General features: G+C 51.4%; 1 protein-coding gene across 4 annotated transcripts; it reads right to left on the bottom strand.

Annotated features, from left to right (window-relative positions):
* Positions 1-440: 440 nt before the first annotated feature.
* On the bottom strand, positions 441-11,034 carry Dennd6b (DENN domain containing 6B). Of its 4 annotated transcripts, none has more exons than XM_028753725.1 (20): positions 10,778-11,034; positions 6,429-6,467; positions 6,313-6,355; positions 5,685-5,797; positions 4,867-4,947; positions 4,226-4,331; positions 4,063-4,142; positions 3,914-3,973; positions 3,609-3,664; positions 2,899-3,021; positions 2,721-2,816; positions 2,546-2,640; positions 2,347-2,412; positions 1,965-2,029; positions 1,778-1,867; positions 1,600-1,653; positions 1,159-1,268; positions 974-1,076; positions 815-889; positions 441-733 (listed from the first exon to the last, which is right to left on the bottom strand). In XM_028753725.1, exons 1-20 carry the CDS (start codon positions 10,958-10,960, stop codon positions 611-613), a joined length of 1,761 nt encoding a protein of 586 aa, XP_028609558.1. In that variant the 5' UTR covers positions 10,961-11,034; the 3' UTR covers positions 441-610. The 4 variants fall into 4 exon arrangements, with proteins under 4 accessions (XP_028609558.1, XP_028609560.1, XP_028609562.1 ...); XM_028753727.1 differs by lacking the exon at positions 10,778-11,034 and adding an exon at positions 7,680-8,008; XM_028753729.1 differs by lacking the exon at positions 10,778-11,034 and adding an exon at positions 7,680-8,008 and having other exon boundaries at positions 1,159-1,238.
* Between the last annotated feature and the right edge of the window lie 3,447 nt (positions 11,035-14,481).

Genomic DNA, 14,481 nt, shown 5'->3' with positions numbered 1-14,481 from the left:
CTCAAAGAACAGCCAGAACTGGCTTTTGCAAGTGGGGTGCCAGGCCCCACACCATCCCTCAGGCTCTCATCCTGACTAATCACAGCAGGAAGGAGATTTAGGTCCTCATAGGACAAAGAGCCTCTGCCCTCTTAAGTAGCTTCCTAAGCAAAGTACCCGTCCCTCCCTCCCCAGAACGAGTCGGGTGTAAAGGAAAGGGGCTGGCCCTGGCAGCTGCCTCCCTCTTCTCTGAGCTGGGAAGCCTGCTGGGCTAAAGGACCCCCAACACAGGGCATCCTGGAGTGTAGGCAGATGGGAGTCAGGAGGGGGCAGGTGGTGAAGGCACCTACATCAGTGAGGGCTACTAGACTACTCCCACCTCCAGCTGTGGAGGACAGGTGGGGCCCAGGAAGAAGGGAGGCAGTGCCAGCACAAAATCCCCCAATAGTCAGGGACCAGACTGTCATTCCAAATGTCATTTTACTGCTTGGGACAAGGGTGGTTCTGGGAGGGGGCTGAAGCTGAGGTAGGAGCCCAAAGCTGGGAGCTCCAGCTTGGTGGAGGCCTGCCTTTCAAAGGAGAGGGAACTTGGCAGACTTAGGTCCCCAGGACCACACAAGTTGGCCCTGTCCTAGGGAGGGCACAGGACTGCTTGCAGGTCCTTGGGCAGGGAGCCAATAACTGTATCAATGTACAGCTGAGCCTGCTGCAGTGTCACCTCCTTCACAGGGAGCTGGTGGCTCTGTGCCCGTACCTGGAGAGACAATGGTGGTAAGGGGTGGGCATACTTCTAGCCTGGCAAGTAGGGGCTGGGCAATACAAGGAGGCTCCTCACCAGCTTTTCCCGAAGTTTCAGGACCAGGTCAACCACTTCCACCTCCGATTTGTCCTTCATCCAAGCCTCGATGTTCTGTTAGGGATATTTCTGGCTCTTCTCACCAAGCCTCCCACCTACCCTGGGCCTGCACCTATCCCTCCCTCTGCCTTCCCTCACCGCCTCACAAATAGCTTCCAGGTGCAGAACCTCCAGCTTCTGGGCCATCTCTTTGTGTCGTTGCCGATACCAGCCATCAAAATGGGGGGACTTGAAAAACCGCCTGTGATGGCGAGAGGCAGCTAAGGAGCTGACTCAGCGAACTTGGGGGCACCCACAGCAGCCTACGTCCCAGGTTTTCCCACCTGTAGAGGCCCAGCCAGTCGCCTTTGAGGATGCAGGTGAGCTGGGGTCCTGCATGCTCCAGGCTTCGCAGGAAATCGTCCTGGCGGAAGGGGCATATCTGGGGGGGGCTCTGAGACAAAGGTCACATGAGCTGGGTGCTACTGAGCCAGGCACACAGGTCCTCCTTTTCAGCGGGATGGGACCCTCACCCGAGAACATATCCAAAGATCTTCATCCACCCTGCTTGGGACAGATCCCTGGACAGTTCTGTCAGTCCCCCTCCTTGCAGTCCTAATTTCTCTGCCCTGTGGGGGATGCCTGACAGGCACAGAGTCAACTTTGTGCCCTGGTGGCTCTGTATCTCAGCTACCCTCTCTGTTACAGGTGGACATCTGCCTCAGGCCTTCCCTTCTCGGTATGGGAACTAAATTGACCCTCCCCCAGAAGTCCCTGGACTCCACCTTCCAAGGTGTGATGTTCTTCTGTAGTGGCATGAGACTGGCCATGTAGTGCTCCTGGAGGGTTAAGAGACAGGCAATGAATGTGAACCATACATAAGCCCTGTCACAGGCTCTACAATCATTAACCCCTTCCATGTCTCCCTCATGCCCATGGCTGGCACACTCCCGCCTGTCTCACCAGAGGGATGATGAAACTCTGTGTGAGCTCTAGAAGGTGCCGCCTCAGCAGGGCACTTTGAACATCCCATGGCCGCTTCTTCTGTACACCCTGCAAGAGGAAGAGGGGACTGTGTCTCAGCATCAACTGGTACCCTGCATCCTTCACACCAAGTCCCAACGTCCAGGCCCTACCCAGTAGGCTGTACCTTGAGCAGTCGTTTAAGCAGTGCTTTGTCCCGGTGGAGGTGGGCAGTATATGAGGTGTAGAGGCCTGACAGGAGGTCAGAGCTGTGGCTGTCCATTCAGCCTCCCTTCCATACCCCCAGAACTCTACTGACGATGAAAATGGTTGTCTGATCTGCCTACAGCCCCATTCCCTTGACAGAAACTGCACATTTCTCACCCCCTCCATCCCGAGACTCAAGGGACCTGCTAAGGAGGACAATGTTCCCCCACCTGCCATCATGGGGCCTGAATAGAAAGAGAAAGAGTCAGAAGGCCTGGCCATCCCCACTGGAGGAATCTACCAAATGTAGGACAGGCCTTACCGGAATAGATGGGGCTGCAGCCCAAGGGGGAGGCACAGACCTGGCTTGGTGTCAAGGGTCTTCAGCCGTGAGGGTTTTTTAAGCTTGACTTGCTTAGGTAGGTCCCCTGTGAAATACACCCAGTAACCAAGACTCAGTACCCACACCTCTGCCTAAGATGGGCTCAGAGGTATTGGGAACAGAACCCCATCTCAGGCAGGTCCCAAGCTGATGAGGCTCATAGCCCCTGGACTTCTCACCTGACATCTTAGGCTCCCCAATTCGTAGGACATGAGGCCAGTGCTGGAGTGTTTTGATAAAGAAAGGGTTTGTGACTCCCAGGACCACGTTTGGTCTAGAGAGAGAGAAAGAGAAGAGGCAGAGACAGGCCTAGGGCAGGCAGGGTGCGAGCAGGGTGCGAGGACATGGACTTACGGAGCCTGCGTTCGCGTTGTGAGCTCCTTGAACTCACTGTCGTGAATGGTGAAGTAGGGACGGAAGTCACAGCAGAACTTCAGGGGCTGTAGGCAGCTGTCAGGGGAAGACAGCAAGGAATGTGTAAGGCTAGGGTAACCAGGCACAGCCATGACAGTCTAGTGAGTAAAGTTTGTACCTGGTTAGGGCTAGTACCAGCTCTGAAGACACGTCAGGTGAGGGTGCCAGGACCACTAGGGGCTCCCCAAGAAGCATGAGCTCCCACAGGGTCTGCACGTGGGTTAGAACTGGTCGGAAGCACCTGGTTCAGTCAGGCAGCTTTGTTACAAAGGTGGTATTGTGAGCATAGGACAAACTACCCCTCCCAAAGACAGCAGTAAGGATGGTCACAGTGTAAGTGATATCTCAGGTCACCAGAGTCACCACCTATGTTCTGATAGACAAACTGAGCAACTCCTGGCCTAGGGGATGTGACCTAGACCCTGTTTGTGAGGGTCCAAAACTCCTGTTGCAGATCCAAAGCCCTAGGAGGGCCTGCCAATCCAGGGCCCTGCTGATACTATTGCCTCTTATGCATCCAGACTAAAGCCCTGGCTCCTGTTAGGCCCCAAATGGAACAAGATAATCTCAACGTCCAGGTCCCTTTGAAGACATCTAGAAAGGCACAAAGGGGCAGCCACAAAGAGCAGTGTCTTCCTGGCAACCTCCCTAGGCACAGAACCTTCCTGGCTACAGAACTTTTCCCCCATTTCCCCTACGTCAGACACTTGGGCGCAGGTTTCTTCTAGTGTGCAAACATCTCAAGAGTCGCTCAGACAGGCAGCCTCTCTTGGCAAGCTGTGCCCTGCATGACAACAGTGTATGACTGTGGTGCCCTACGGGGCTTACCTAAACAGATCCAATTCATGGACACTAGTGAGGACAACTGGAGCTGGCAGCAGGTTCTGAGAAGGGAAGGGAAGGTAGGTCAGGCCCAGGGGGAGGTTCTATCTGACGATCACCCTGCAGCCCCTCCCCCTGCCATTCCCCTCCCCGCAGCACAGGCAGGCTTCATACTGAGACTTGCCGGCCACCCCCGTGGTTTTGCCTAGGTTTGGGCACCCACAAAGTAAGCTGGTGAGGTAGAGGAGACAACCATCCAGCCCAGGGACAGAACTCAGGTAAAGCCCACCTCCCTCTACCCCATTTCCCACCTCTTGGTCACACTGCTTTGGAGGGGATTCCAGCTTGTCCACTCTGGATGGGATGCGAACCTGGGGAGGAAGGAAGCAGCCGGCAGGAAGGGAGTAGAGCATCTCCACCCACCAACACCAGCGTTGCTTACTCTTCAAAGGGCCCTCACCTGAATGACGACTCCCATGATAGGTAGGTTCAGGGTCTGCCCAGGCACTGGGGCTGGCCATTGGTCAATCTCATTACAAACTGTGGACACAGGTGGCCAATGTCAGGAGCTCTCCCGAAAAGTTGAGGTGAGGCAACGCTGGCCACATCTGATGACCACTCACCTGCTTCTAGGCAGGGTGCCAGCTTCTCAAAGTATTCAGGGGCAATCAGGCTCAGGAGCGACTGAAACAGCCGGACAAAAGGCAGGCGGGAGACCAGCACTAAAGACTGTAATGAGGCAGGGCCAATCAGAGGGCATTCAGCTACAGACATCAGACATCACTCCTAGGAGCCCATGGCAACCCTGAAACCACGTGTACCCACAGCTGGCTGGAACAGCACATTCCTGCCACCCCACAGCTGGCTGCCACAGAACAGACCTAACTCATGTGTCAGGACTGGACGAGAAAAAGCCTGATGCATTTACTGTAGAGTAGAGAGCCCCAGATAAGAGGATTAGAACTGGACCTGGGGTCTTCAGAGGGAAATGTGGGCTGGAAATGTGGGCTTACCCCAGCAGTGTGATGACACCAGCAAGACTCGAGGAGCTGAGATATTCTGGACCCAAAGACAGAAAGGTCTCGAGTGCCATACTAGGCAAGGAAGGGCTTCAGGAAGTACTGGGCCCAGTGGTGGCTCCTCCTTGGTCCTGCTACCCAGGTGGGCTGCAGATGGAGGCTCAGGACCCCTCACTCACTGATCTCCGGCTATCTGCCATTTGCTGCCTATCCACAATACTATGTCACAGTGGCAGGCAACTCACCTTCTGGAAGTAGCCCCTCTTCACAGAGCTGTCCTTCACCTGTCTGAAGTACACATAGCCCAGGTAGTGCGCTGGCTCCCTCTGTAAGGAGTGCAGTGTTAGTCATGCATACCTAGGGTATTAGCTAGATCCTGGATGACATATACAAAGGTCATTAAGGAGGAAACCTAAGGCTGGGCATGGTGGCACATGCCTTTAATCCCAGCACTTGGGAGGCAGAAAAGGGAGATATTTGAGTTCAAGGCCAGCCTGGTCTACAGAGTTAGTTCCAGGACAGCCAATGCTATGTGGGAGGCCTTGTCTTAAAAAAAAAAAAAAAAAAAAAAAAAAGGATGGAGGAGGGGTACTAAGAATCTAAGAGATACTAGGAGCCACTTGCCCCTGAGACTCTTGCCTGCTCTCTGCCTAGCATAGTGGGACCTAGGAGTCCCTAGTTCAGAAAGTGGGCTAATACAGTCTAGGGAACATCTGGGACTACAGAAAGAATTTAGCCAATATGAGAGTGCTCCAAGACCCTCGGAAGGCCCTTCAGAGTTTTCCCCACTGAGACAGCTTACTTAGTCACGCAGATGCCCAGCAAGGGAGATATGACACACAGAATTAACTTTAGTGATCCTGGTGAACCCCGTAAGAGCTGGCCTAGGTGGAGTCCCCCAGGACAGAATCAGCAGGACCTGCAACAGTCATTGACTTCACAGGATGAGCCTGGCCAGTACTTCTATCACACAAAGCCCAGGGGCCTTAAGGAGATTTCACAGCCAGGAGCCCCCCAACAAAGGGAGAGAAGACACAGACCAGAGAGACACCCCACTACTTACCTGCAATGCCAAGGGGGCCTTGTTGTTATATGACCTATCGTCAACATGCCAGAGGCTCCTTTGCCCTCCACACTGACGCATGCGGAAACTGAACTGAGTGTCTCCTAGGCACCCTGAAAAGAGGCAGTCTCATCATACAAGTCACAGTGGGAGAATCTCCTCCCATTTTCAGGGGTGAGGGCTGTGGCACAAGGGTGCACTGGTCTGGCCTCTGTTGGCACAAATGTCCACTCAGGAGCAGACAGCCTTGAGGATATGTTTCCCAGCAGACTCCTAACCTAATCCTAAACACAACACAAGGGCCTTGGATGAATCAACACACAGAACCACTTTCTGTTTCTCTGCAAGAGCCTGACTCAATCTGCCTGGGACAGGAAAATACACTACACAGTGCTCACCAGTCAGCTGTTGTGATGGCGTGAAGATCAGATTGCCCAGATATATGACTCTCTATGGGTTTTAGAGAACATGGCTACCTTACTGCAGCTGGGGCTCTGGTGAGGACCCATCCTTATTGTACACTGCTGGTTACCTAGATACCACTGGCCTGGGCCTTGTCATCCACTTTTGACCATTGCCTTCCAGTCCCAGAGTGAGCGTCCAGTTCAGGGGGTGTGGGATCACCTACCTGAGTGGGAGTCTGGAAACGCCAGGTAGCAGATGCTGCTTTTCTGAAACAAACAGAATCCAGTGAGGGCTGACTCACTCCTAGGGATATCCATTCCCAAGAAATCCAGAACCTACCTCCTTGTCTGTGAGCCGGAAGTCACTTGGGTAGACTAGCTGCAGGGGAAGACAGAGTACTTGGTGATCCTGAATCTGCCTTAGTGATACGGTCCACGAAGACAGCTCAGCAGGGCCACAGGCATGTGTTTGCTAAGGCAGGCAATGCTTCTGCCAGTGACCACCTCCTCCTCTATATGCTGTCTTACATCAGATCGTCTTCTCCATGGCCTTCACCCCTAGTGTATAGCCAGTGTGCTTCATCAACTTGACACTAGCTAGCTAGATTCATTGAGAAGAGTGACTCTCACTTGAGAAGTCTGGCCAGTAGGCAAGTGCATTCTCATTAGTGAATGATGTGGGAAAGGCTCCACCCCTTGACTGGTAGTTCTGGATGATACGAGAAACCAAGCTGAGAACCGGAATGGTAGCACAAGCCTTCAAGACTAGTACTTAGAGGCAGAGGCCACGAGGCTGAAGAAGGTTCTGTGTCAGGTGACCTCCTTCCTCAAAAAGCCTCACTTACAATGAAAGCAAAGGCAGCCTGGTCTACACAGCGAGTTCTAGGACAGCTGGGGCTACAAAGTAAAACCCTGTCTCAGAAAACAAACAAAAAGTGTGCACATATGGGAGCCTGCGAGAGTTTGTATGTATGCAGGATTCCGTAGAGGTGGGGGAAGGACATTGGAGCTCCTGGAAATGGAATTCCTGGGTCTCCCTGCCTCCTCTTCTTCCTCCTCTCATCCACCCACCACAGTCTCTGCCTCCTGAGTGTTGAAGGTATGGGCTACTATGCCTGGCCTTATCCATACATTTAAAAAAACAAGTGGTGGCAGCCACGGGATGCAGAACAGGCAGATCTCTGAGTTCAAGGCCAGCCTGGTCTACAGAGTGAATGCCAGATCGAGTTCCAGGACAGCCTGGACTACATAAGAGAAACCCTGTCTCAAACAAAGGGGTGGGGGGACCACTGCCACCACCAAAAGCTGTAAAAAGGGTCCTTAGATTGTGAGAGCTACCTCCTGAGAGGTTGTAGACAACACAGGAAAAGATTTCTTTGGACATAACTGGCCAGAGGCCACCCAGATGGACTGAGATGGCAGAGCCTTTCTTCAGCTGGCCTACAGGTACCCCAACACATGCTCTCCTGATCCTCTCCATTTCCCTTTAAAGCTAGATACCCTGCCTTGCACGTAGGCTCTGGTGCACCCATCTGCTGAGGGTTGCCATGTGCTGCTGGAGTCCTGAGTACTGAGGCCCCCAACTACTTACCCCTTTCTAGCAAAGGTTAACTTCCCGCAGGGCAAGAAACTACATTTGCATCTGCTTTTCTGAACCGTGAGCCCAGCATGGACTCAGCTGGACCAGTCTGGTGCTGGCTGCTCAGAACTTGATTGGCTGATGAATGAGTGCATCAATGGGCCACATTTTGTCTTCAATAGGGAAGGGTCACCTGAAACAGAAATGTCTTCAGTCTCAATGCCTGCTTCTCATCCTTACTTAGCTGAGCCTGGGTGAATCTCCTGGAGGAGGCAGACTGTCTTTCTTGTTGTTGTTGTTGTTGTTGTTGTTGTTGTTCTTCTTCTTCTTCTTCTTCTTCTTCTTCTTCTCCTTCTTCTTTTCTCTCCTCCTTCTCATTCTTCTTTTCCTCCTTCCTCCTCTTCCTCCTCCTCCTTTTTAAAGATTATTTTATGTATTCTGTGAGTGTACTGTCGCACACCAGAAGAGGGAATCTGATCTCATTACAGATGGTTGTGAGCCACCATGTGGATGCTGGGAACTGAACTCAGGAGCTCTGGAAGAGCAGTCAGTGCTCTTAACCACTGAGCCCTCTCTCCAGCCCATCTTTCTTCTACATCCTCATACCACAGTCAGTCCTGGGCTTCATACTACTCAGTCAGGCTGAGCTGCTGTGAATGAGTGCAGGGCAAAAGCTCTTTGGAAGTCAGTAGGACCCTGAGATTTCTAGGGTGAGGAGGAAAGTCAAGAGGCAAACAAGACGAGGGTCACATGCATGCCCCACCTCACAGACTCACTACAGAGTTTCTCCATACAGTCAGAGATTGGGAAAGACTCAAGTCACTGCTATGGGATATTTCAGGCATAGCTGTGGGGCTCTAATCCTCAGCCAGCTGCAGTCCCACACCCACTGTCCAGCAAAGGCTCAGGAGTCCAAGTCCACATAACCTTTAAGATTACCTTCGCTGGGCAGTGGTGGCACATGCCTTTAATCCCAGCACTTGGGAGGCAGAGGCAGGCGGATTTCTGAGTTCGAGGCCAGCCTGGTCTACAGAGGGAGTTTCAGGACAGCCAGGGCTATACAGAGAAACTCTGTCTCAAAAAAAAACAAAACACAAAAACAACAACAAAAAAGATTACCTTAAGGCCAGGCATGATGATGCATGCCTGTATGTACAGCGTGTGAAAGACAGTCAGGAACACACTGCTACAAGTTCAAAGCCAGCCTAGCCTAAAGAGTGAATTCCAAGTAGCCAAGTCTACACAGCAAGAGGCTGTAAACAAAATAAAACAACAAAGCAAAACCAGCCTGGGGGCATAACTATATATAGTTCTGGCTGTCCAGAAACTTCCTATGTAGATCAAGCTGGCTTTGAACTCAGAGATAAGCCTGCCTCTGTGTCTCTTGAGTGTTGGGATTAAATGTGTGCACCACCATACCAGGTTTTCTTTCTATGGTTAAAGGAGAAGTCTCTCAATTTCTGTTGTGATTCTACAGGAAAGAATTTACACAGCAGGAAGTGGGACTTTTTAACCAAGGGTGCCACCTCACCCTGTCAAGTGGTGCCATTTACAACAGGTCTTCCAGGTACCTCGAGTCCCTCCTAAGAATTATACCTTTCTGTTTAGAAGATTTTAGACCCCTAGCCTCTCAGAGATCATATGGGCCACAGCATTTCCCAACCACAAAGGTATGCTGCCCCAGCTGTCTCAAGGGTCACTTCAGCCTTACCTACCTCAGCTCCATTCACAACCTCTCAGGCTCTCCCGGGTTCCTCTGAGAGTGTGGTCTGCCTCTGACACACCTCCATCTACATGAACCTGCGGCTTTTTGTCAAGGGCCTCGAGAACCTAGACATTACCTTGACTGGACCTGACAAAGGCTTCACTGAGCCTGTAGCATTTTCTTCTTCCTCCTCTTATCTTTCTGGTGGTTTCGTGGGTTTTGTTTTGTTTTTTCTTTTCTTTTTTCTTCTTTTCTAAAGACAAAAGTCTCACTATGTAGCCTTGGCTTACCTGGACCAGGCTGGCCTTAAACTCATAGAGATCAGTGTGCTTTTTGCCTCCAGAGTACTAGATTAAAGATACGTGCGACATTGTCTTCTTTCTTTCTTTCTTTCTTTCTTTCTTCCTTTCTTTCTTCTCTTCAGACAAGGTCTGATTCTGTAGCTCAGGCTCCTCTGGGACTCACTATATCAATCCAGACTAGCCTCAAACTTATCATCCTGCCTCACCAACACCCCACTCCCACCCACCCTGGCAAGGCTGGGTTTGCAGGCACTGCTATGCCTGGTTGATATTTTCCTCTTATCTAGCAGAAGAGAAGCCGCCTTTCTGTGTACGTGGGTTAGGGGGATGGAGGCCTTCAGACCACAGAAAGACCACATCAAAAGCCTAAGGCCCTGCCCAACTGCTCACAGCTGGTGACCAGATGTCATAGGTTGAGAAGAGCTCAAGACACTGGGATCAAGCAGGGCCTCACAGGGTCTGGATCTGATTCTAATTGAAAGACGAATGCCACGAGATTTTTAGCAGGAAAGCCAGAAATGAACAACCAGTGAGTGACAAGGAGACTGCAGCAGACCCAGTGTGAGACGTGGGGGCAGGAGGAAGGACTCTGGCCTGAGCAACCAAGGGGCTGGAGATGCTTCGTAGGCTACATTGATGGATTGGCAGCCAGGCTTTAGAGATCGTCCCTTCCTTGGCCTGGGAAGACTTCCTAGAGCTCTGAAGAAGAGGCTCCTCTTGGAGAGGTGACAGGCAATAGGAAAGAGGAGGTCTTTAAGCTAGTCACTAGTCGAAAGAAGTGGGGGAAAGGTCAGCCTGAGGGTGGAAAGTATTCAGAGAGGCTCCTAAGAGGACCCTAGACCAAGTAGGAAGGCTATGGGCGAAAAGGCTATGAGTCCAGCTTCCTGGAGGGTGGGCGCCCCGGGTAGAGAAACGGCGCGGCGGCGTAGAGGAATTGGAGGAAAGCAGCAGCAGGGGTGCAGGCGAGAGAAGGGAGGAGCGTGAGGGGGAGGGGCATCTGGAGAGGAGGGACGTCCGGAGAGGAGGGGCCTCTGGAGAGGTTCTGGCCACCGAAGGAAAGGCACCGAGACAGTTCTGGAGGGTCATCCAGCCCATCAGCTCACCTCTAGCGCCTGGCCCAGCTCCAGATCGAAGGTGACCACGCACACGCACTCCAGCCAGGCAGAGAAGCGCGCCCAGGGGATCTCCGGAGTCCCGGTCCGCGCCGCGCGACCGGAGGACGTGGATCTTGTCACGCCTAGTTCTCCGCCAGCTTGCCGGGGCCCGGGGCCCACCGGTACCTCCATGGTAGCAGCTCCGGCGGTACCCGGCACGTTGCGGAGAAACGCAAAGGTTCACCTGGGCCGCCTCGGAGCAGTCGAGCTGCCGCCGCAGGCCAGAAAGGCCCCTGAACAGCCGCGCGCCCCCTGGCGCTAGAGAAGCGTCCGCCCTGGGGTGTCGCCTAACGTACCAGCGAGAAAGGCCCCAGCCGGTTAGAGGGGTCTAGAGATGGAGGCGCTTCCCGATGAAGGAGATTGCTTGACCCAGGTCGGCCAGTAGGGGGCTAGTACCGCCCTGCATCTGGCAGGAGAGAAAGGGCGGTTCCTGATATCATCCCTGCCCAGCATATGGTTTCTGAGGGACTTTGGGCGTGTAGTGTTGTCTACCAGGGGTGTCTGGGCCACACATAGGATTGTACTGGGCACTCCCCAGGGGTATCCAACCCGGCCGAGGGTTGTGAGCATAATGTTTATTTTGCGTGTCATCGCTTGTCATGGGCAGCTTTCGTGCTGGACAGTCGCCCAAGCTAGTGACAGACAAACCTCAAAATGCTTTTTTAAAAGTGTGAAAAACCACGGGTGGTTTGTGGTGGTGCACGCCTTTAGTCCCAGCACTCTGGAGGCAAAGGCAGGCAAATCTCTGAGGTCGAAGCTAGCCTGGTCTACGGAACAAGTTTCCAGGACAGTTAGGACTACGCACAAAACCCTGTCACAGGAAAATCAAGGCAAGCAAACAAACAAACAAACAAAATTAAAAACAATGTTTGGGGCTAAGAGATGGCTCAGCGATTAAGAAGGGCTGCTCTTCCAGAGAACGTGGGTTCTATTTCCAGCACACAAATGTAACCGGACTTCCGGAAGATTCGATGCCCTCTTCCATCCTCTGAGAGCGCCAGGCAAACACACTAAAAATGAATTTTTTTTTTTTTTTTTTTTTTGGTTTTTCGAGACAGGGTTTCTCTGTGTAGCCCGGGCTGTCCTGGAACTCACTCTGTAGACCAGGCTGGCCTCGAACTCAGAAATCCGCCTGCCTCTGCCTCCCAAGTGCTGGGATTAAAGGCGTGCACCACCACCGCCTGGCCTAAAAATGAATCTTAATACTTCATTGTTTTAAGTTTACAAAATTATGTCTGAATGTATAGATCATTGGGCATCTCCACCCACCCATCTTGAAGGCCGTTCTAGCTGAGTTGGCAGGTCTATCCAGATCTATTCCCATCCAGGCTAGTGTGCCCACTTTGGCTAGGAAAGGGGCAGCCTGATCAACTAATGCTGCTGCCTCTGGGATTAATGTAGTTTGCAGACCCGAGCTCACAGGATGGGTATTATAGAAGAGTGAATTTAGAACGAAGCAGTAATGAGGCCGGCTAGAAAGACAGGGAAATTTGGGGGAACAGAAAAGGGGAGAATGGAGAGCCTTCGTCCTAGTCCTACCTGCCCCAAGCACAAGTAACAACTAAGGCCCTTCTCCCTTCCCTGCTGTAAACTTGCAATTTCCCATTAGAATCCCTGGCTTACAGGGAAAGAACACACACCAGATCTCTTGGGCAATCCTAGTGGTTTCTGGTTTTACTTTATTAAAGATTGCCATCCAAGGCATTCCAAAGAGCTACCTCACCCATCCTCATCAAAACTGGGGAGGAGGTGTTAGTAATCTTAGATACAATCTGAGAGCCATCAAGATGGGAGAGATGACCGATGCTAGACAATTATAACTCTCCCTTACAGACCCCATAACCGTGGATCTGTCTTACTGGCTCCTTGAGAAGCCTACACCTATGCTCTTGGATGTGTCTTTCTTTCTTTTGAGTCCCCACCCCCCAACACAAACCCTTGCTTGAGACAAGATCTATGTAGTCCTGGCTGGTGTGGAACTTGATATGTAGACCAGGTTTGAACTCCCAAAACTCTGCCTGCTTCTTCTGAGATTAGAGGCAGCCATCATCACCCATATGAAGTTCACTTTCTCTCCTTTACCCTCTCTCTCTCTCTCTCTCTCTCTCCCCTCCCTCCCTCCCTCCCTCCCTCCCTCTCTCTCTCTCTCTCTCTCTCTCTCTCTCTCTCTCTCTCTCTCTCTCTCTCTCTCTCTCCTCTTTCCTTCCTCTCCCTCACTCTCTGGCTCTCTCTGTTTTTGTTTTTGTAAGGCAGGGTTTCCCTGTGTAGCCCTGGCTGTCCTGGAACTCTCTCTGTAGACCAGCAGTCTGGCCTCAGACTCAGATATCTGCTTGCCCCTGCCTCCCAAGGGCTGGGATTAAAGGCAGGTGCCACCACCACCAGGCTACATTGTCTCTCTTAACCCTTGTGCTTAAGCCTGTATTAAAATGTTATTAAGCCCCAACTCCATTCTGTTGGAAGTCAGAGCACAGTGCTGATGGAAGTAATGAGAGTGAGAAGAAAAACTGGGATTAAAAGTGTACACCACCACACCCAGGTTCAATTTCCAAGTCTCAAGTGGTTTTCTTTCATTGGTGTGGATTTACGGAAAGGTTAAATTGACCTCGGGGATACACAAAATCAGAGCAGAAAAGATCGTAAAGCCCCATCAACACCTTTTTTCGGTTGTTGTTATGGTTGTTCAATTGACTTCTAGTTGTCTAGAAATTAGGAGCTTCCAGCCCATCTGCCAAAAGGAATCATGAGGTTCCAAGCAGGGATATGAGCTTATGGTTATTTCTGAGCCACAAAATCATTATCCTTTTTAATTACCACATTTTGTTGAATTTAAGACAACTATTATTTTATAAATAAGAAAACTGCTACCAACTGCACAGTTGCAAGTGAACCAAGCCCATTTTGTCCACCTGCAGGATGCCAGTCACTGACAGGATTGTTTGGCAAGATTATGCACAAGACAGTCAAAGGGTTAGGGTTAGGGGTAGGGGTGTGGAGATGAGAGTCAGTGTCAAGTCTGTATTCCCCAGGTAGGAGTCTTTATTGGCTGCAATGGGGAAAGATAGAAGTGGTGTGATCCGTACACATGCAGTTAGCTAAACATCAAGTAACCACGACTCACAGGTCAGGACTGTTATCCAAAGCTCTGAAGTTGATGGTCTTTTAAGTTTTAAAAACATTATTTTATATGTATGAGTGGTGTGTTTGTGTGTGTGTGTAGCATGTATGCACTGGTGCTTGCAGAGGCAAAAGTGTGTATGTACCATGTATGCTCTGGTGCTTGCAGAGGCAAAAGGAGGGTATCAGATCTGTAACTGAAGTTACAGATGGTTGTAGGCCACCACATGAGCACTGGGAACGGAACCCATGGCCTCTCAGAAGGAATAGTAAGTGCTTTTAACCACTGAGGCATCTCTCCAATACCTCCAACTATTTTTTATTTTTATTTTTGTTTTTTTCAAGACTGGGTTTCTCTGTGTAGTCCTGGCTGTCCTGGAACTCACTCTGTAGACCAGGCTGGCTATTTTTTATTTTTTTTGAGATAGGGTTTCTCTGCATAGCCCTGGCTGTCCTCGAACTCACTCTGTAGACCAGGCTAGCCTCAAGCTCACAAAGATCTTCATGCTTCTTCCTCTGCCTCTGGAGTGCTGGGATTA

Source organism: Grammomys surdaster, unplaced genomic scaffold, assembly GCF_004785775.1.
Source record: "Grammomys surdaster isolate TR1022 unplaced genomic scaffold, NIH_TR_1.0 125953, whole genome shotgun sequence".
Classification (NCBI taxonomy): domain Eukaryota; kingdom Metazoa; phylum Chordata; class Mammalia; order Rodentia; family Muridae; genus Grammomys; species Grammomys surdaster.
Note: the sequence above shows the minus strand (reverse complement) of the source record. Positions and strands in the feature narration are given on the sequence as shown.

Excerpts from the sequence above, each read along its gene's own strand:
- Dennd6b (XM_028753725.1), bottom strand. The coding sequence starts at position 10,960 with ATGGAGGTACCGGTGGGCCCCGGGCCCCGGCAAGCTGGCGGAGAACTA. Across the intron at positions 4,332-4,866 it reads AGAGGGGCTACTTCCAGAAG|TCTTTAGTGCTGGTCTCCCG; the intron begins GTGAGTTGCCTG and ends GCCTCATTACAG. Across the intron at positions 3,665-3,913 it reads CAAAGCAGTGTGACCAAGAG|AACCTGCTGCCAGCTCCAGT; the intron begins GTGGGAAATGGG and ends TTCCCTTCTCAG.